Source organism: Triplophysa dalaica, chromosome 12 (assembly GCF_015846415.1).
Source record: "Triplophysa dalaica isolate WHDGS20190420 chromosome 12, ASM1584641v1, whole genome shotgun sequence".
In the NCBI taxonomy this organism is placed as follows: Eukaryota; Metazoa; Chordata; class Actinopteri; order Cypriniformes; family Nemacheilidae; genus Triplophysa; species Triplophysa dalaica.
The window spans coordinates 13,997,173-14,019,562 of NC_079553.1; the positions used below are offsets into that span (position 1 = coordinate 13,997,173).

At 38.2% G+C, this 22,390-nt stretch overlaps 1 protein-coding gene across 2 annotated transcripts in view; it reads left to right on the forward strand.

The window, feature by feature from the left end:
* Positions 1-22,390, forward strand: part of cdkal1 (CDK5 regulatory subunit associated protein 1-like 1) — a 322,974-nt gene that overhangs the window by 99,842 nt on the left and 200,742 nt on the right. For both annotated transcript variants that reach the window (XM_056762570.1, XM_056762571.1), the window contains exons 5-7: positions 4,972-5,068; positions 10,986-11,034; positions 21,626-21,746. In XM_056762570.1, the coding sequence (XP_056618548.1) occupies positions 4,972-5,068; positions 10,986-11,034; positions 21,626-21,746 (267 nt within the window). The remainder of the gene's footprint in view (positions 1-4,971; positions 5,069-10,985; positions 11,035-21,625; positions 21,747-22,390) is intronic.

Below are 22,390 nucleotides of genomic sequence, written 5' to 3' on the forward strand. Positions count from 1 at the left end.
AATTATTTTCTCTCCTACTTTTTATTTCCATTGAAAATCCAGCGTTGCTGAAATGTCACATTACGAAAATAAAACTCATTGAGAAGGACATTTCGTGTTTGCTAAAACTGACATACCTTATTTTAATCCTACGTTGAAAAGCAGAGTGAAAAAATTTGAGATTTTTGAGATTCAGTGCAGCTGTTGTGTCTATCTAGACTCTTCTGCTTTGTCTCAAGGTTCACTGAGATTTTAATGGAACAGAACAGGTTTACAATCTGCATAATTAATACCTCACGGTGCTTCCTCACCATGAGCAGGCCTGGACTACAGCAAACTTTCTTTTTTTATATACAGCAGATACTTTCAAGTGAAGAAGCCGTTTCATTAACCCCCAACGGACATCACTGACACCCCTTTCCATAAAACTGCTCTAGTGCAAGACCAGCCTTGTCAAGCGTCTTGACACACAGAGACCTAATGTGCTTTGGCTTTGACTGCCGTGACACGGCGAATCAACTGACGGCAATCGAGCTCTCACCGTGACACCTTAGGGGACGGGGCCTGCCACGGCAAGCCCGAATAGGCGGTGGGGGTACCCGTGGTTCAGACCTTTGCTGCATAACCGAGCTTCAGATTTACTGCGAGCGTAAGCGCAGTCCAGTGACCCGGACTGGAGCAGATGTCTACAGAGATCAGGTGGAGATCTCCTGAACCTCATTCAGTTCTGGGGGGCTCCGGTGCTTGGCACATCACTGTAGATCCGCATGTGAGAGAAGCTGACATGTATGTGCGCTGGGGTCCTCACCATGCGTGTGCATACGAGTGTCTGTCGCTTGTATCGCAGATAATTCTGCAAACAGTCACATGCGTGCACAGCCCGGGGACACTGCTCTCATGTGGGTTAATCGCAGTGGCTGTGGCGGTTCTGTTGCGGGGGTACGGAGCGTTGATGTATGTGGTCGTGGCACGAGTGCATCTGGGCAACTCACTGTTTCGGAAATCACTCATCCAGACAATTTGTCTTCATGAATAAGGCGTAGCTCAATGCTGTGGCCACGAGAGACTTCTCCTATACGTCTTACATAACATTTCCATACATTCTTGAGAGGCCTTCGTGTTCTTTTAATAAGATCTAGGCTGAAGTTGTCAGAACACATTTTTTTGTTGCACAGATTGTGCCCAGTAAAAATCCTTTATTACTGTGCTATGCTGCACTAGTAGTATACTGATATAGGCCTACTGTGCATATAACAACATGTATATTCAATACACATACATACATTATATTTATACTTTTTAATAATAATGATATACACCTATATGAATTATTTTTAATAATAATATGTAATTTTCTGATTTTTCATGAAAAGCTGATTTGAAACAATAAAACATTATATTGTTTTTCATTTATAATATAATCTTGTTTTTTATTTCTTTACATAAATACAGTTGAATTGAATTGAGTAGATGTTGCTCCCCTCTGGCTGACGTTGGCATTTCCTCAGATTTGTGGTATCATTAGTTATATAAAAGTTTCTGTTTTTTACCGTCTCTGACACATTTCTATTGCTATAATCAAGATGCAGTTCATCTTTAATTCAATATGAATCCCATAAGAAAACTGAAACAGCCGCTTTATGTAAAAACATTCCACTTAGGAACAAGTGTTTCTTGGAATAGACAGCAAGTGCTGCTCTTCTGGATATTCCTAGATTTTTATGATCTGTGCCAGACGTTTATTTACGAAAAATGATATGACTTATCGCTGACCGTTTATATGGGTTTGGCAAAATGATGACAAACTGGCAGAGCAATAAGGATCAGCAAAGTGTTTGCCGACAAAATGGAAATGTGACCCTGTATGTGAAATTCAAGCTAATTTCACATTTTTTGTCCTACTGTACATAATTCAAAGAAAATGCTGTGGAAATAAAACATTGGTGTCTTTAGTAATGACAAGTAAGCCCATCAACAATTGATATCAATCGTTCATGCCCTTTATTTCATAATTGGATTATAAGACCAATTGGATTTCACATTTACATTTAAAGGGATACTTCACCCAGAAATGAACACAGAACACGCAGGAAGATATCTTGAAGATTGTCAAATCTCACCCCGCCATTGATTTCCATGGTATTTTTTTTCTAAGGTAGTAAATGGTGGGCGAGATATGACATTCTTCCAGATATCTTGGTTTGTGTTCAGCAGCACAAAGAAATGTATAGAGGTTTGGAACAATCTAAAGGGGGGGTAAATTATGACAGCTTTTTCACTTTTGGACGACGTTTCCCTTTAATATATATGCTATTGACATCCCAGTTGTGCATTTATACATTTTACACAAAGTTTTTAATTTCAGTGCATCTACTGTGGTTGTCATGAGACCACGATGTATAAATGCAGCTTTGATGGGTGCCAGCTGTGTTTTTTTAAGTTTCTCCTTGTCGTTTAAACGCTTGGAAATGTGTAGTGTTCGGATCGCTAACAAAAATCCACACAACAGAATTAGATTGTTGAAGGAACACGGGGACATATGTTGTAACCAGCTGTGGTCATCTCATTTGCATAGTATTCAGCATTAGTACTGCAGGATCTTGAGTTAAAGGTTGAGGTCAATGGGCAATTGCTGTATTTCTATTAAAACTCAGCAGTGGGTTGAATACACAACTACTGTATGTCTTCATCTTGACTTCTCCAGCAGCCACAACAGGAATGAAAGATCTTGGTTGGTGTTGGTTCACCTCATGAAAATGAGGGGTTGTGTTTGTTAAAAGATGGCTCATTTTCCAGTCCCTGGATATTTCTGTTTTCTGCCCTCCTGTCCTTCTACATTAGTGCAGGAAAGAGAATTGTTTTTGGTCTTAATGTTAATGGTGCGCTGATGTGTGTTATTGCAGACCGGTTCGGTATGTACTGCATGGGTTAAACACTCAAGTCTGGTTTGAAAACGCTGATTTTATTTATACGTCAATATAATATCCTAATTGATAGAATCATTGTATTTGTTTTGTTAATTATCCCGTTTTAACTAGAAATGCATCATTATTCATTACAGGAATGACATGTTTTCAAACAAGGGTTCGTGTCGAGGTTTCAGTTCTATAGATACATTCTGTAGCTGATTAAGGAATATAAATGAGAATTCTTGTTCTTGGTCTTAAACTTGTCCGGCGGTTTGAGCTTTTTCATGAAATATTAAGTCTTCAACATCTCAGCAGGTAGTGAGATGGGTTTAAGCAATGCGGGTGTGTAGGCAAACAAGTAAAATAATAAGAAAAGTGTTTTGTGCCAAGTAAATTCTTTCTGGTTTTGACGTTACACACATCTTTCTCAACCTCATTATGTTGGTTTTTCTTCAACTTTTGCCTCAAGCGTTTATTTGTCTGATTATTCAGTGTTAAAATGGAGAGTCTCTCTGACTTTCCATCTCTGCCTTCCTCTCTCTCCCTCTTGCCATCTCTCTCCAGCTGAGCTTCTTGTCAGACTCATGGCAGTCCTCGGAGGCATATCATCGATGTCACTTCCCATGAGCTCACTGCCGCTCACTGTCTCTAAAGTGTGTGATCAGTTGGGACACACTTTCACTCTTAGGTTTGATGGATGTACAGTACAGCTTGCTGTACTCACTGTAGCCATCACATTTATATAATACAGTACGTAAGGAGGCACGATAAATTATCGGCCGTTAAATGGTCATTTTAATGTTATTGGTATCAGCCGATAATAAATTGAGGCCGATATATTATAGCCAATAAATCATGAAAAATTTCCTCTGGTTAAACTTCTTCAGCTGTACACTCCTCTCAGTTAAAATACAAAACAGTACAGTATCTTTCTGTCGTGATCTTTCACTTACTGCTATTAGCAAACATTTTTGATGAAGGAACAGTATGTAGATCAAGTATTTATAAATGTGTAAAGTGTAGGAACAAAAGCTGATTTTTTTAATCAAACTTTGTCTGAATGCTTTCTGTTTGAGACATGTTGCTAAAAAGAAACATTTTCAGGGTTGCTCTGGAAGAACATCTATAGTTTGTTTATTAAATATTAAATATACCAGAAAAGTTTGAAGGTTAAAGAATCATTACCTAGTGTAAAGTAGGCTTGGTACATGATTTTCAGGGGGGAAAACATAACTAATGGTTACCTTGTTTTCACCACTCAATGTTTTCAAATCAAAGCAGCTGTCCACATTTTGCCGTTTGTTTCAGTCTTAAGGAATTTTATATTAATATTTAGATACTTTGTATTGGCCACAGTATATATCGATATTGGCTTCCAATGTCAAATACTTATTTGTTATTGTTATCGCCCAAAAATGTACATATCGGTACATTCTTTAACAGTACCTGTTGTCTTTACTGTAAGTGATGTTTGTTTCGTAGGTTGTGGCTTATATGAAGTAGTTTTTTTTTAATGCACTAACCATTTTCAACATCTTTCTTGTGGATGCAGTTCATGGTAGTTCAAATCTACTCTCATAGATAAGAGGGACAATAACAGGCTGCTTTATCTAAAAACAGACTCTGAGATTTTTCGAAAATGTAGATCTACTTATTTCTGAAGGTTTATATCATCCTTTTTATTATTTAAAAATTTTGATGAATGGATGGATGGATGGATGCATTATTTTAGAATTATTATTTTAGAAGAAAAAACATGGAAAGAGAATACTAGCAGAAAATAACAGAAGATTAAAAGTTATATTTAAAATTGAGAAATAAATAAAAATGCATTAGTTTCTCTTGTATCTCAAAATCAGATGCTATTGTTGTGAGAATGTTGGCACAAACTTGAAGTGTATGAAATATTTACTTAAAAATTTACACTAAAGGTATTTGAAAACAAAACATGCATTATACAATTTTATGAAAGTTGAAAGTTGCTCCTAATGCATTAGTCTCTCAATAAACACTGCTGTATAAAGCGGTTATTACTGTCATTATTGCCACTAATCTCTCTTTGTCTCGTTTCTGTTTGTCTCAGGAAAGCACAGGAGCAGGATAAGAAGGTGGTTTTAGCAGGATGTGTGCCACAGGCTCAGCCCAGGATGGACTACCTCAAAGGCCTGAGTATCATCGGGGTAAGATGACCCACTGTACACTGAACTACAAGCACTTGTATCTCAAGCCTTTTTGTACATAGCGGACTGAAATTTAGGTTGTTTAATTCTAATCTTTCCTTCCGCTCAAGGCCCTATAATCCCCTGTTCATACGGGTGAAAATCAACACCTTTTTGTTTCTTTGGAGCTTTATCATGGAGCAATTGCTAGTGTATACAAGAATCTGTACATACATCCCTTAATAGGTGACACTTCTGTGGTCTGGTTGAGAATGCGAGGGTTGACTGAAATAATAGTAAGACCCTTTGTTTATGGAGGAGCTATTCCGTTTGGTTAAGAGGTGTTAAGGAAGCTTCTCATTTTCTTCTTGACTGATCTATAGCTTTTTCAGCCTTTATTTGCATGAGTTAACCAGGAGTCAGTCGACAAGTCAATGCTAGAAAGTAAACATGTGAGTGATGTTGGTTTGGTGTGGCTCCGCCCCTTTTACCGTTGGAAAAATCACCTTATGCAAATTGACCAGCAGTTTTGCATATTTTGCCTTGATGGCTGAATCTCAGAGGATATAAGCAGGATGTACGAGTGGAAAAAAAATCTGTGCTTTATATAATCTAGAGAATAGAGCTAGGAGCTTGTGGCCGTTAACTCGCCAGCTGTTAGCACTAAGCCTCTGGCTTAAACCAACAGGCGTGTTTATTGAATTTAATTACATTATTTATGGTGTGCTGTTCAACATAGCGTGGGAGATTACTATGAGATTCATGTTTATTAAGGAGACAAGTTCAATAATGAATGGCCTGGGCCACAGACATCATATTTTAATAACTGCAATTTTAATATAAAAATTATAAATAAACAAACATTTATTATTTATGGTTTAAAGACGGGTAAGAAACAGAATACTACAATTCAAATTTGTGTGTAAGCTTGTGAGTTTCTTTGTGATATTTATTAGCTGCGCTTCCATTACCCTTTAAATGTGCCAAATGAAATAGCGGATTGAAATGAAGCCCAATGGATACATGTCAATTTTGCAAAAACTCCTTTATAACACAAAACAACGTTTGCATGGTGTTTTCTCAGCCAATACAATAAATGCATATCATGCAAAACTGGAATAGTAACACTTTTTGTCATGTTTACAAGGCACGTGGTATGAGAAAGATTGCTGTATGTTTGGTCACAACACATGTATAGATGGGATGTAAGGAATTCACATTGAGTAATATCTTATAGTATGGCCCAAATGCAGGACAACTATTGAGTGCAGTATAAAGATTTATTAGGAACAGAGTTATTATAAAATATATTCACTCTTTGTATGGCCCGAGTGACTAATCGCGAGAAGAACAATTACACTTTAGTCGCATGACTTCACTTAGTGGAAACACTAATTTTTTTAATCGACATTTAAAAAATGTTGCTAAAGTTTTGTGCAAATCTATAATGGAAACTTGGCTATTGTTGATTTTTCAACCACCTATTATCGGAAGCTTTTTTGTGGCATAGTCTATGATGAGTTTCCTTTTTTGCATTGAAAAGTGTCAATCTCTCTGCTGTTAGACGCAAACGTGAGGTCTCAGTAATGCACATGTTAAGCTCTGTCCGTCTCACTGTTTACCAACCACGGCTGCAATGATGAGACTGAGATTGCCGTCCCACAGAGATGCTTTTCCAAAGGCATTGACCGCCTGATGCTTCTGGGGATCTGTTTATATCCGTAAAATATGCCGAACGCTTCCGGTGGCTTCCATCAAACTTGACTCACAATAAATGGAAAAAAGAAAATGGAAAAAAATCTTTGGGAGCTGTTTATCTTGACCATACAGTCGGCTACAAGGTGACATGCCCATAAACCGAGGAATGACCCAATCAACTAGATGAATTTTGATATCATCTTACAAAAAATCAACTTAGTAGTTGTTTTTAAAAAATATTCTGTTTTAAATAATGTCAAATTTTGTGGCACAAAAAACTTGTAAATTTGGTCATATTCCGTTTTTGGCCTCAATGTCCAGTTTTATTTCTCTCTACCTCAGATAAGTTCATCATAGTTTATATAAAGAACTAAAGTGTGTTTGTTTGTTTTATTCTCTTTCTTGTGTCATATCATCTTTCCTTGAGCACCAGGACTGCAACTGCTGCCCTCCTGCCCCCCAAAAGACAAGGCCAAAAATATTGCAGTGGCAAGTTAACGTGCCTCTGACCACAGTTGTTAATTTGAGTTGAAATGTCAGAGGGCCGGTGGTGTGCTTTAGGTTAAGGCTTGTTTGGGCTCCATACAAAAGCCTTCAGCCACAGCAGGCATTCCGTGCTTGCTTTTCCACTGCAGTTAAAAAGGAGGTCTGCGCGGGGACAAGTTGAGTCTTTCTGAAAGGCCGTATTGATCGTGATTGAGGAATGATAGAGAACGGCTCAGCCCGTTCATCTCCTTGCCCAGCGGGGCTGCCACAGGAGAACAGGAGGGTCCAAATGGCAGGAGGCGCCATGCTGGCATACAGCCGGGACCAATAATACTTTACTATCATGGGCGAAGACATTTGGACCCCCGTGCAGCTTTTGTTTGGAGAAGTACCTGCACTCGAAAGCTACAAGGACCACAGCGTTTACATTTACAATGCATCGAGACCTTGACTTCAAAAACTGGTGATAGAAGTTTTTTTTTGTCTTATATAAGGTTCTAAAAAGGAGTCCAGATTTGTCTTGAGGTCTCAAAGCATTTGATAAAGTTGCTTCAGCACATCTTTGTTTAGTCTAGACAACAGACTTCAACGTTGAAAGCGATTCGTCCCTTGTTGCTTTCAAGTAGTTTGCTTGAAAAACAATGGCTGTGGGGAAAAACAAATATCATTTTGAAGTACTTCTGACCCGGGCCGGATTTAAAGCTGGAGAGTGCAGCCGAGGGAGCCGTTGGCCCAGGAACACGTCAGTAATGCTAAACAGTCCGACCTCCTGCCGTTCCCCAAACATCTCCCTCAGCACATGAAAGAATCCACTCAATAAAATTACCTTTTTTCTCTCGCTTTGACATGGTCCTTGAGATCGAGCTCCTTTCAGAGCCAAACCTTCACTGTTTCTCGGAGTCCTCACAGCGGTGATCCAGGGCCTAAAGTGCGTTCGCCCAGCGGAACTCGAGCGGGCCGGCCCAGCAGAGTGGAGCTGAGATTGTACTTCCATTAGAGCGAAATTGATTTCTTTTTCGTTGTTTTTCACGCATGTAACTGCAGCCGGCGGAGGCCCGAGGTCTGCGGTCTGTCTCCCGACCTACGCTACCATCGAATTAATAGCCCCAGCCGCTGGAGAATGGCGCGGAGCGGGCCTCCGGTCAGCCATTTAACCGCAGGATGCAGCGCACAATGGATACAAATTCCCTTTAATAGATCGCTTTCTACAATCTCGCGGTCTCCATGCAGAAATGACCAGAGCGGAGGGAGGGTAGAGCAGAAAAGCTGTGAAAGATTACCAACCCCAGCAGTCCTGTACCTTCTCTTGTTTCCTCGCCCCATTTGGCATTCTCCGGTTCTGCGTGTGAGAGATTGGAATGTTAGAAATGGTTTGTAGGTGTGTTGTTTAGGACGCTTTATTCCCAGAGCATCGCTGGAGAAAAGACTACATTCTGTCTTTTATTAGAGTTGTGTATAATATTTTTTTCTTTATCGGGGAGGAACGGATTGTCTGTTTTTTTTCAGGGCATTTAATATGTAGTATGATTTGAATAATCATGGGGTAGAACAACCTGCAGAATGGAGATATGTTATCTGTTTCGTCGGTCCACATACAATCTGCGAACTTTCACGTCTTGCACTGATCTGGGCAAAACATCTATAGAAGTTTGTAGAATCGATTTAGAAATGGTATAATGTGTTAAACAGTTTAGTAATACACTAAAAAGCTTGGTGATATATTGCTGATTATAATACAAAATTATAATAAAATGATACAATTGTGATAAAAAAACTTTGGTTGACACCTCTCTGTCTTTTTAATTATATGTCTCTTTGCAATAATTTTAGTGATTTCCACTTAAAGAGATAGTTCACAAAAACAATCTGACATAATTTATTCACCCTCAGGTTGTTACAAACCTTTTTAAATGTCTTTTTTCTGCTGAACACAAATGTAGATATTAGGAAGAATGTCCATCTACCAAACAGATCTCACCCCTATTGAGTCCCATAGTATTTATTTTCCCTACTATGGCAGTGATGATGATGATAGTAGTAGAATGGGGGATGAGATGTGTTTGGTTACTGACATTCTTCCCAATATCTTTCTGTGTGTTCAGCAGAACAAACACATGTATACAGGTTTGGAACAATCTGAGGGGTAAGTAAATGAGGACAAAATTTTAATTATTGGGTGAACTTTACCTTTAACTGTCATTGACAGTTTCCTAGCAAACAAGGTTTTCTATCATTGCTTATTTATTTCTCTCATATTATCACGTTTGCTTTCTCGTGTCACACACACACGTGTTCCCTCATAGATTTGCATGATGTGGTCAGTGGGGGCATTGAAGGAATACCTCAATCCAAAGTAAAAAAAAGTCCTTATATATTCACCCTCATGTCAATCAAAACCTCTATTTGACACTTTCTTCTGTTCTGTGGAACACAAAAGAAATGTTTGTGTCAGTGGTTTGTCAATGGGAGTCAATGTTGTTTGGTTAGCAAAGTTCTTCAAAATATAATTTCTTTTGCAGAAAAAAGTCATAAAGGTTTGGAATTTCACAGGGAGTAAATGATAAACTTTCCTTTAGCTCAGTGGTAAGAGCATTGCGTGAACAACGCAAGGTTGTGGGTTTGATCCCAGGGGATTGCACATACTAAGAAACAAATTTATAGAATAATGCAATGTAAATCGCTTTGGATTAAAGCCTCTGCCAAATGCATAAATGTAAATGATAAACACATTTTTTTTGCAAACTAGAAGTTTAAAGTGCACTTTATTGCACATCGATTACACATAATAAACTACATAATTCCAAAATATAACAAAAAAAAACTTAATTTAACTCTATTATTAGAAAATAACTCTCAAAATGCAGTCTTACGCAATGCATGCTGGGAAATATAAATCCTCTGCCTAGTTGAGTTGTAACAATTACATGTTAACACAACATATCATTCATATAGTGCCAACATAAATATATTAAGTAACATAACTGAACATAACTTGTTTGAATTTGGTAAATTGGACAAGCACCAAAACATTTTTTAATTTAAAAATAAAAAGATTGAGATATTTTGTCCTAGCTGTATCTTTCTGGTGTAGAAATAAGTCAGTCAGTGTCAGAGTGTCTTGTCTGTTTGACAGTCTCATCAGTTTTGTCACTGTCAGGCCGCAGCAAATAACTGTCAAACATTTGTCACATTTTGCTGCTTCTTCCCCGGAAAGAGCCAATTACACGTCTAATGGCTTTCCTCTATGTCAGAGAGCTACTTAATTAACTCACAATCTTCATAACAAGGGTTGTGAATATGATTTAAAGCTCTTTCTAATTCCCCGCTGTTTATGAATATGTGACATTCAGATATTAGAGATTAGACGTTCATCACACTGGGGAATTTGATTCGGATCAGCTGTCAGTCACAGTTAACGCGAGGACTGAGCTCTTAAAAGCTTCTCTGGTCTTTTAACTGACAGCTCATATGGACGGCTATAAAACCAATGTGTGTTTGGGTTAAATTTCTCAACCGGAGACACCAAGCAAAACTTTTTTTTACTTTTTGTTAATAGTTGGCGTGGATTTGATCCAATTCATGCCCGGTTTTGTGTGTTGATATGTCCGTGAAGGTTCTGATTTGTCCGCTTCATCATTAAAGTTATGTTTAAAGTACTCTTAAAAAACAAAATCAAGGTGTTTTTGTTACAATTATCCTTAAGTCCGGTGCAGTGTCTGGTGTTCTCATGATCCTTCTCACTTTTTCTCTGTAGGTCCAACAGATTGATAGAGTCGTGGAGGTGGTGGATGAGACTGTCAAAGGTGAGTCATACACGTATTGTTTTGTCTTTCTTTCTGGAGGTCACCTTTTCCTCAACACATTTTCATCTTTGGCGATAACCGGTGTTGAACACCCCTGTATTGTAAGAATTGAATTTAGAGTAAACGCATTCGATCTTACAATTAAAAGTACATATTTTGTGATTTTTAAGGTCCTACTTTGGTTTATGGAGTGTTCAACAACAAGTTCACGTACATGCACAGTGTAACACTTAAATGTTCTACTAATAGGCAGTTTTTATAACCTTACTTCTCGACTGACTCTCAGGTGATTCTTCATCTGTCTTATCCCCTCCTTTCTGTCGGTCTACTCGGATCTGATTGGTCAGATGGTCTAGTCTGCTTTGATTCACAGTCGACTCATTTTTTCCTAAGCCAATAACTTTGTTATTCGTTCACTTTCGGCTTGGCAACTTTGCAGACTGCTTACAGTCACACACAGCAACATTACACACTGAAATCTAATTTTAAGGACTTTGTAATAGTTACTCTCTAAAGTCTATTGGGCAAAACATTTCACCCGGATGAACAGAAAATGGTAAACTGTTAAATGATTTTCATTTCACATTTATGCTCATAAGCTTTTACATCAAAATATTGAGCTAGGTTTAGACCACTTACATTTGGAATATGGTGGAATGCATAAAATTGCTTGATCAAAAAGTTGATCTCTACATGTAATGGCATATTTCTGCCATTTCTACATTTTTTCACAACAGATTTTATTTTAACACTCTTTTATTAACATGCCTCAGATTGCTGCTATTTTATACCAACTATGCTTAACAGCACATCTAATCGTAGCGAAATGGCCACAACAACCATTTTTTCACGGCTTAATGCTCGGCTCAATGTTTAATTTCAGATGCTCACATATTCACATTTCTATACGCACCCGCGGCCCACAGTAACCTGTCAACAGTCACAGAGTTCAGGCTGAAAGCAGGTGCAGCCTTGAGAGATAAGAGGCTCCGGGAACTCGAATAATTGTTTGTTTGAAAATCTCTGGCTGCCTGGCAGACATTCATCACCGCTCAATGTATCTCATTCTTTTGTCATCTCTCTAGTGGTTTGTGGCTTACAGGCCCGAAAAATAAATAAATAAAAAGGCAGAAATCATAATTGCTGTGCTTTGCTGTCTGGCTACAGCTCTTATCCTTTCACTGCCCTCAGGCTCTCAGTCTCTGAAGATTATTTCATTTCGCTTTCTTCTTTTGCTTCTCTAGACGGAGCAGGTATAAAGCTGTGTTTTACTCTCATTCTGAAAAGTGCACAAAGACATGATTTCATAGTCCTTATAAAAATATACTTTGATATGGTCAGATAGTATGATTTCGAATGTTTGTATATGGGAGAATGTGAAACAAACACTAAATGACTCTTCAAAACATAAATACACATCGCACAAAACCATACCCTACTGTAACATGAATATGACGAACACAGCCTAGATGTAATACATGCAGATATAATTTTATATCCACTAGAAGTCATTAATAATTCCAAATGACACCGTAAGGTATTAAAATACACTCTGAACCGTGAGCCACGTTAAGCTCGCGCTTCAGTGATGACGTTATTATAGTCACGGCATCACAGATATACACCCCAGGACTAAAAAATTCAAGGACGGTTTTGCTTTTAGGTACTTCAATGAACATGGCCAAGGTTGCCATGCACATGTCTAAAATACAATGTTACTTTATCCAAAATATCATGCCAGGACTTATGAGCCTCCATGTGTAAAACTTTCTTAAAGTTCCAAATCTTTATTGGTTAAGACTTCAAACTTTAACATTACTTGAAATGTAAAACAATATTCGAGTGACTCTTACATAAAGGCAGTAAGTGCAGAAACGAAGGATAGTGTCTACTAGGGATGGGTACCGAACCCAGTATTAAACGGGCCACAGGGTAAAATTATGGAAGACCGGATTGCTTAGCCCAATCTAGTTCATCTCTTGATGCCCAAAGGATAAAGGAAGAATTTATGAAGAAATATAATACATTTTGTTGTAAATTGTTTATTTATTTTGAATTATGTATTTGTTAAGCAATGTTTGTGAAAGCAATGTTAATTCTGTTCCTAGTTTTTTTCTTTTTATACCAAAATGTACAGATGAGAATACCAATGAAGTAATACCGTTAAAATACCCATCCCTAGTGTCTACACTGGGCACAACTTGACAAATGGTTTGTACTTAACTCTTTCACCACCATTGACAAGTTATCTCATCATTTAAAAAGAACTGTTCCCCGCCAAAGACGAGTTTTTACAGCAATCGGTGTTTGTACTGTTATACAGCAGGTGGCGCTGTCACACACCTTTGGGAAAAAGTACAGAAGCTCTGAACCTTGAACGTATATGTTTTAGTGGTTTTAAATGATTGTTCTGAGTGGAATTTGGGCAGAATCTTTGACAAAAGACGTTAATTATCTCAGCTGTTTAATCAAAGTGTTTAATGCATTTTTGAAGAAACCTACCCACATCTACGGAGTGATAAAAAACTAACAAATGAAGATAGAACAATACGGTTTCTTTTGTTTAAAAGCTAAGACTCTGTTCTTTCATTTGACATATTGTTTGTCCATATATTGTTTTTAGAAAATTTACTGTGAGCCATTAAACTTGGGTGAAAATGTTAAAAAACGCTGGTGTAGGCTGGCAACTTAAAAAAAAAAGGCTTGAGTTCGGGGAATGAGTTAATAATTTTAATTTTGCATACATACTATACTTCTCCCCCCATTCACTTCCATTCATAGACATGTCAATGGAGCAGACGGGAAACACAAGCTCGTCCGAAATCGTTTCGAAAGTTCAAGTTTTGTGATCTCTGACCTGGGAATTCGCATCACGTGATGGCGCGGGAAAAATAGTAGATGGTCACGCCACACTTGACCTTTATGTTGGGGGAAATGCTAATATTACAAAATCCAATTTTTGTATTAAACAACTTAAATAAAAATGCAAATACATTATGTTAAAAAAAATGCTAATCCATGATGTGTGAAAAAAATTACGTGTTTTCTGGTTGCTATGGTTGCTGCTCATATACGCAGGGCTTTGTGTAGAAATGTTTGCACACTGATAGTCTAGTCTGACCGGGCCTTTAAGGGGTTGGTTTGTCGTGTTATGTCGCATCGTGCCATATCCAGTATGGACAACATTTACAACTATAACGGGTTCTAATGGGTTCTATTGTCTATTGTCATGTCATGTGCTGCACCGTGTACGGTGTAGATATGGTGTAATGCGGACACAATGGGGTAGATGGGTGATGCTATAAAGAATGACAATACACCGTTTCAATTTCTTTGGAAATACACATTTTTAAAGCCATTTTGGATAATACGAGCACACAGTTGAATGAATAACAGAACACTGTGCTATACATGTTTGGATATTTGTATCCCAAAATCTTACATATTGTGCCTTTTGGATTTGGATTTGTATGCACACAACAAGAAAGAGTAACATTTGACCATCGTCAGAATATAATGACTCGTAAGTGTGTGCGTGTGTTTATGTAAACAAGGCCCACAGCTGCTGAAGTTATAGAGGTCAGTTATGGCTCCCGCACAAAGGCCGACACAATAACCGGTAGCCATAGATCTGTGGATCACATATCCAGATGATACCAGACCCGCCTGCAGAGGGGCTGAAGGGTTAAGAGACAAAATCTGCCAAATCGTCACCGCAGGACCAGACCCGGGGCTCTTCAGCAGCGCGGCCAAGATTAACAGTCATCTGAGCCCACCGTGTTTGTGTAACAGCGCTGACCTTGAACGTTCTCTCCAAGACTGCATCGGACAACAGGGATCCACACCAAGAGAATGGCAGGAGACGGCCTTGTCCGTACAGTCAGAGAACACACTTTTTCACTCCCTGTTCTGGTTTAGCTGCGACTCATTTCTCAGAATTATTATAACTGTGTAATAGCAGTTGAGGGGAACATAATTCGTCTTTTAAGAGACTTCTCTTGATTTATGTTTGTAGCCGTACATGCAGGTTGTTACCAGTTACGGCAGCTTTTCGTGCAAATTACAACATGATTTTACCTTGGCAAGCACCCTGCCACACACTCGGACAGCTCTTTGTTCCTTTGACTAATTACGCCGCACAACTACATTGAAGGTAAAACAAAAGACTTTTTAAAAATAACCTTGTTACTCGAAGTTTCACATATTTCTGGGTGCCTTTTATCTAGTGATAGTCACGAAGGTGAAAACTTCTCCACCTCCCGCTGTGTGCATTAAGATTAAACGCAGACAGAGAGCTGCTCTTCTGGCCGGAGGCTGACTGGTACCTCTGATCACTCGCTGGATCAGACCACAGCACCATGGAAGAGGAAAAAAAACACCCAACCCCCACGGTGAAAGCCCGTGGCTGCTGGATAGAATAATACGAGAGCGGCTGTGGAAATGAGGAAAGGGTGTTTTAAAGAGAGAGCGGATTCACATCAGGACCCTTCAGCAGTCAAATTAGCTGCTGAGGGATTGCCAGAGTTGTTTTGGTCTCGGATCATTCACTGCACATGTCTGCTTTTGATGTAAAGGTGCATGTCGCCTCAAGCTCTTGTCAAAGAAGGTAGAGGTAGTTGTAATGGTAGACTTGTTTTAAAGTGCTTTAATATGTAGCTGCTCACACAGTTAAGCTTCTCCTAAGACCTAGGGAGGTGCCTACCTAGACAGCATTCTGAAATAAATCTTTTTTTAAAGTTTTCTTTTGAAATGTTTTGAAGCTAGCTTCTTATGATTTTGTGTGTAATTTACAAAACAAGAAGTCATTTATAATATTACATAATATGTCAATTATAGTTTTAAGAGAGAAACGGACTGTTAAAGTTACAACTTACCCATCTTGCATCAGGAGTAGACTTTGGATTTGTAATCCCTTCTATCTATTTAGTGTGTGATACCTGTGCGTTCTTTTAGACGCGATGTTGTGTGGTGGTGCACTTCTTATCCGCTGTGTGACCCCCTTCAGACATCGTCTTACATTTTTTAACACGCACCTCATCAAATCGAACCGATACAATATATTTGCCAGCGGGAAGATTCAACTCTGCAACCTCCAATTCTGGAATGGTGGGATTTCTTAAGTTGTGCAGTCAGTGTGATGTGCGACTTTGTGTGGAACACGTACAGTACAAACATCATTTGGATGCATTGTCTTACTGTGTTGCAACTGTGTTCTGTCTTTGAAATTTTGAAAACCACTTGCAGAGGCAGTTTGCAGTCTGCTGGAACGAATAAATCATTTTAATATTAATGCTAAAGCATATTGATAAACAAATGTTGGTTTCAAGTAAACAGTCACTTTTCCAGCCAATACCTGTCATCAAGAAAAATGAATTTAGTATTAAAAATACTCTACTTTTCAGACAGTGTCCAATAGAAATCTATTGAAATATCGAAGTTGACTGAGCTTTGCAAGGTTTATTCTATATTTATGGGCGTTTTTCCAAATGGAAGTGAAGAGTTCTTGAAGTGAACTCTTTGAAGGGTGTAGGGCATTACTGTATCTCGTGTATGCTTGTATGACTGACATAATGTTGCCTTGACAACGCCACACATACACTCAAAATAAATAATATTTGTAGTATTTCTTGTTAAGTAGTGTCTAATTATGTCTTATTTCACCTGGTTTATTTCACTTCACTACGTATTTAAAAACGAAATATATGATAAAGGAAATCTATAGTAGTATAAGTAAAGTATAAACATATTTCCTATCAACTAAATGATATTATACTATATTTTAACCATCTTTTAACCATCTTTTTCATATTTATAACTGACAAAAATAGTTTAAAACTCACAAAACAAAATTATTCAAAATCTCTTAATCTTCTTAATCTGACCATGGCATATACCCTTCCCTAACGGACTACAAAAATGTTCCTTCGCGACGGGATTCACGTGTACACATTAGTTTGGAATGCCACTACAAATGGCGTCCCCTTCAAGGGCACATGATTGATGTTTGGAAACCGCCCTTTGTTCAATTGATTGAAGAAGCAGAATTTAAGAGCCATTTAATTGTTCCCTCATAAATATTTTTACAGTTTGTCAGAACCACTAAATATTGAATCCCATCTGGCTAACGTATCATATGTTTTCAATATTATGTTGTCTTATAACAGGATGTAGTAGGTGTGAGAGATTGTGACATTAATTCACGGCATCTCTCATATAATTCCAGGAAATTATCATTAAATTCAATGTTGATGTGCTGTCTAAGATTTATGTTAATGTGTTCGGTAAATCATAACGTCAAGACTTGTTTGGTGTCTCATGCACGCGTTGCATTATATTTTCATCCGCACAAGTCGAATTGCTTCTCTATTGATTTTTGAGGGACAGACGCTCAGCTAGAGACAAGATTGACAGGGCTGATATCAGAGGAAGAGAAATGGATGCGTTCAGGGTGGGCGGGATATAAATCACACTCTCGCAGACATCATCAGTGTCACGCTGACTGTTTGACTGACAGCCGCTGGAGAGACATCACAGAATGAACAGTCAGTGAGAAAATATAGCCTTTTAAATGAGCTGAATCACACCATTTTATCATCCATGCAGTCTTTACTGCCAAAGCCAAAGAATTGTTACTTATTCATGGTTTTACACTCCAAATCCTAAAACATCAGTGTGTAAATGATTTCTTCAAACCCAGAATAGAAAAAGTTTGTTATTTCAAATAGAATTTGCCAGACTATTACAGTGTGTGAAATAATTCTACAATTGTATATCATATGTATATCTCAATATGACTAACCTTTTGCACTTTTGTTTTCTAAAGCGTAACCGAACATTCATTTTGGCTCCTGCATAAGGATGTCACCTCTATACATGATGTCATGGCTGTCCCGTTCAGTTTCCGAGAGAAAGCTCTCGGTCTATAACTTTCCACAGATCCAATGATTCTGAAAATTACATGTTACACCTCTAGCTTGGATCTTTTCTCTTTTTTTTGCAAGCAATTATTTGCATGTAGATTGTTGCATGAATTATTTAGTGGATTTGATTACTTGACGCACACAAGTCTGGATGGAAGTGATGTAATTAAATTGGGCCCGTGATGTGGGTGGGTGAATCGGATAGCCGCGTCAACCTTTGACACGACGAGAGGCATTAGCCGGCTTATCAGATTCATCTCCTCGGCTTCTTTATTAAAAAGCCAGGCTGCAGAAGTCAGTTTATTGGAGATCTCTGAAGGTCCCTCCGTCAACGTTATCTCTCTTTTTCTCTCAATGTTCTTTTCCCACTTTTCTTGATTTGTTCTGGGTCTAATGTTGTGCACTTCTAATAGGCTGTTATGGATTAAATTGGTTTACGTCTTGTTAAATTTATAAGGCTAAAAGAGGACAGTCACTGCAGTGCTATCAGTCTCTGTCTCCAAATGGTAATAAAAAAATGGTCTCGGGTCAGTTCCAGTAAACATGTTTATGGAGGCATTCTTAGAAACCAGTACAAATAGCATGTTATGTGTTAGGGCTGTGTATTGGCAAATGCCTCCCGATACGATACACGTCACGATAGATGGGTCACGAAACAATATATTGCTATGTATTTCCATACGATACACATTTGCATATACATAATACTTTAAATAGAAAATGTAAAAATTTGATCTAGAAATACATCATGCTGTGCACCACCTGGGGTTTTTTTTAAGGATAAGTGTAAAAACATCCCTTACCTCTGCAGAGGGGACATGATGTGCAATGCAAGGACCTTTAGATCAGAGGTATGGGTTCCCAAACTGTGGATTGCTACCCTCAAGTGGGTGGCACAGGGGAATAAGGTGGGTCAATTGGCTGTTGTGGTGCATTATAGTTAAAACATTGAACATGGGCATTATAAAACCTCTGGTTCATTTGTGCTGTAAATGCGCTGGTGTCACACCGGGGAAAGCACATGAAATATCTTTGCCTTTATGGTATACATTTTTACTTAACACAGAGTGTAATTTTGTTAACGAAAATAATGACACATTTTTTTTCAGCTACTATTTTCCCAGGACAAAGATGAGACGAAAGTAAGGCCATTAAACGACAACTAAAACTTTATCAGCTCGCAATATCGTTGACGAAAAATGATGAGACTAAAATGTAGCAATAAAAATAAAAACTTACCCAAAACCTCATGCAGACATCAGGAGGTTGGATGTCTATGAATAGGCCTTTGCACTTATCCGACTTCTGTGGAAATACTTGAAACTACGAAGTTGAATAAACTATTCACATGATTTGACAATCTATTGATTTCTGCTTATTGGTAAAATAGATAATTATCATGAAATATAAAAACAAATTTCTAAAAATAACACTAACACTAAAGTTAAATATAGCTGACAAAATGAACACTACTCCCCAACTTATTTTCAAAACCAACCACATATCAGTTTGAGAGCTCGACGCGGTCTTATAACTTTCACCATGCTCGCTTCGTTACTTTTGGCCGTCTGTATATGACAGTATTTAAAAAAAATATTGATAGTAGAGGTATCACTATCGAAAAAAAAAAGTTTTGCGTTAGTTTCATGTATTAATATTTTTACACAGCCCTATTATGTGTTATAGCAGTCTATAGATTAACCAAACAATATTGGCAGAATGCAGGCCTGTTTTTACATATTTTGTCCCTTTATACCAGGGGTCGGCAACTTTTGACACGACGTGACGTAAAAAAAATCTTTGTTATCACTGTGCGATAACAACATTAGGCTTTCTTTAAAATTATGTTCAATGATATCTCAATATAATTGTCCTGTATATGTAATCTGCTTACACCTAACATCTAAGGTCATGTAACATCTAACTGCATGTGCCTTTGATTTCCCTTCACGTGCCAGTAAAGGCCTTAGGGTGCCGACTCCTGCTTTATACTGTAGTTCAGGGTCATTTAATAGTATTAAACAAACATCATTGTACAAGCAGACATGTTTGCTCGATGCTTTTCCATCTTAGTTGTTTAAATTGACTGCTCTGTAGAAAAATGGACAGGTGTGCAGTGTTTCTTTACAAAATGACTTCAGCAACTAGACAAAGCTTGTACAGATAATACTTCTTTTGACCCTTTTACGGATACTGCAAGGCCTGTAACTACAAAACCATTTTAGCTGCTTTGTTTTTGAGAGTGTGAATATGGAATTCAAGTATGTGTTAAGAATGGGACAAAATGGGCAACGATTTTGAGATGCAACATGCTTTTTAGGATTGCTGTTAATTGAAATGCACAATATAAAAGCAATAATACACAACAAATAAGAAAGGGAAGGCACTATAAAACTAATAAAATAATCATAATTTATTATACTGACATTCCTAAAGTTAAAACTAGTTTCATGTGCCTATTTAGGTATATTGGCCTTTATGAAAGTCACTTGCCTGACCATGAAAAGACATTGTTAAATGATTAATACAAGTACATTAAATGAAAATAATTTAAAAAAATGATGTTTTAAAAACTTGGTTATTATTGACGTTCACATGAAATTACCCAGATCTCAAACTTGGAACTTGGAATATCTACTGTATGATGCCAGAGAAATATTTGAACTATTTTATTGTAGATTTCAAACCTACCATTTATCTAATATCTTCACTTCTCATTGTGAAGAGATTCAGAGCTGAATTCTTGAGATTTTAATGAGCGTACCACTAGCTCTCTATAAAGACCCTTGATAGTTTGAGTTCTTGCTTTTGCTTTAAGAAAATATCAGCGAAAACGCTCTTGAGAGCTCCAGTCCAGTTTTTGTTTCCTCAAGTCCTTAAAGAAATGCTGTGCTAACCGCTGATCAATATCTTTCCCACAATGCCTGTGTGCAGTGAATTCTCCTCAGGCTTAATAGCGTTGGCTACATGTCAGGGATTGTATTATTCCGTTATTATCTGATCTCATAATGAGCATCAGCCTAACACAGGTGAAAGCATAAGCATTGTTGTATGATTAATGAGGTTTGAGTAGGATTTGCTACATTAATGCTGCGGTACGTGCTTGTGGATGCCGTTTGTGTGAGACTCCTGAGTTTTCATTATCTCTCTCTATGTTGTTTCCTCATTGTTGCCTTCGCCACCTGAGGCATCTCGAGGAATCTCCGAGGTTATTTGAGTGGAATTGTGTTGGGTTTTTAAATCGCAGTCTGTATGCATTGCGAACATCTGGAGGGTTCAGGTCATGGTTTCTTGTTGTTTGTGTTTAAAATACGAATGAATCTTGATGCATTCACGGCCCCATCTCAATATCTACTCTGCCCGTTCCGCGTTCTCCCTCCATATGCTCAGCGTCCAATCAGCATGCAGCAGACGCCGCTCACGCTCACAGCTGAATGGCGATGCTCAGCATTCTGGGAAATGACACCACATGGCCAATCTCCCGTGGCCCGAAGCTAACGTGTGATTATGTTGGAACGGAACAAAATCCTTTATTCTGTCTTCTTTTTGGCACCAATTTTTATTCATCCATTCGGCCGTCCGTTCTGTGTGATAATTCGGCGCGGCTCCTCGGGCTTCTGCGCTCTGCTGCATGAAGTGTAATGACAGGTGTGTTTGTGTTTGCTTTGAAGGTCACTCCGTGCGTCTGCTGGGTCAGAAGAAGGAGAAGGGGAAGCGTTTGGGAGGAGCGCGCCTGGATTTGCCAAAGATTAGGAAGAACCCGCTGATTGAAATCATTTCCATCAATACTGGGTAAGCTGTTTGCAATACAAACACGCTCATAAAATATTCACCAGCGTCACTAGAGAATTCAGTTTCTGGCTGACCGCTTCTATTGACACACTGGGATGTGGCAGCCATCTTTGTTCCCCCTCAATGATCCAAACACTGATGAGCTTCTGCATATTTTATGACTTTGTGTGTGTGTGGTGTTTAATTGTGTACGTTTTAAATATATATGTGCTTTATAGATTGTTATTTACAGGATGGGATGTCATGGCCTTAGGTGGGAACATTGTCAGTGTGAAGGGTCCTTGATTATTTTCTCTCTTTGTAGGAGGATGTCTAGTAGAAGTAAGAGTTGCGTTCCATTGTTGTGGATGACTGACTTTAAAAAGCCTTTCACAGTTACTGTCTTAAAGGGGCAGCTCACACCAAAATGAAAATTCTGTCATGAATATCTCCCCCATTAGTTGTTCAAAAACTGTATGAAGACTTTGTCCGGTTAAACTCAAGGAAAGATATCTGGATGAATGTTAGCAACTGAAATTTCTGGGGCACCATTGAAAACCATAGAAGGATTTTTGTTTTGATCTGTTGAATACAAAAGAAGATATTTTGAGTAATTTAGGAAAGCAAACCGTTCTGGTGCATCCATTTACATTTTTCCTACTATG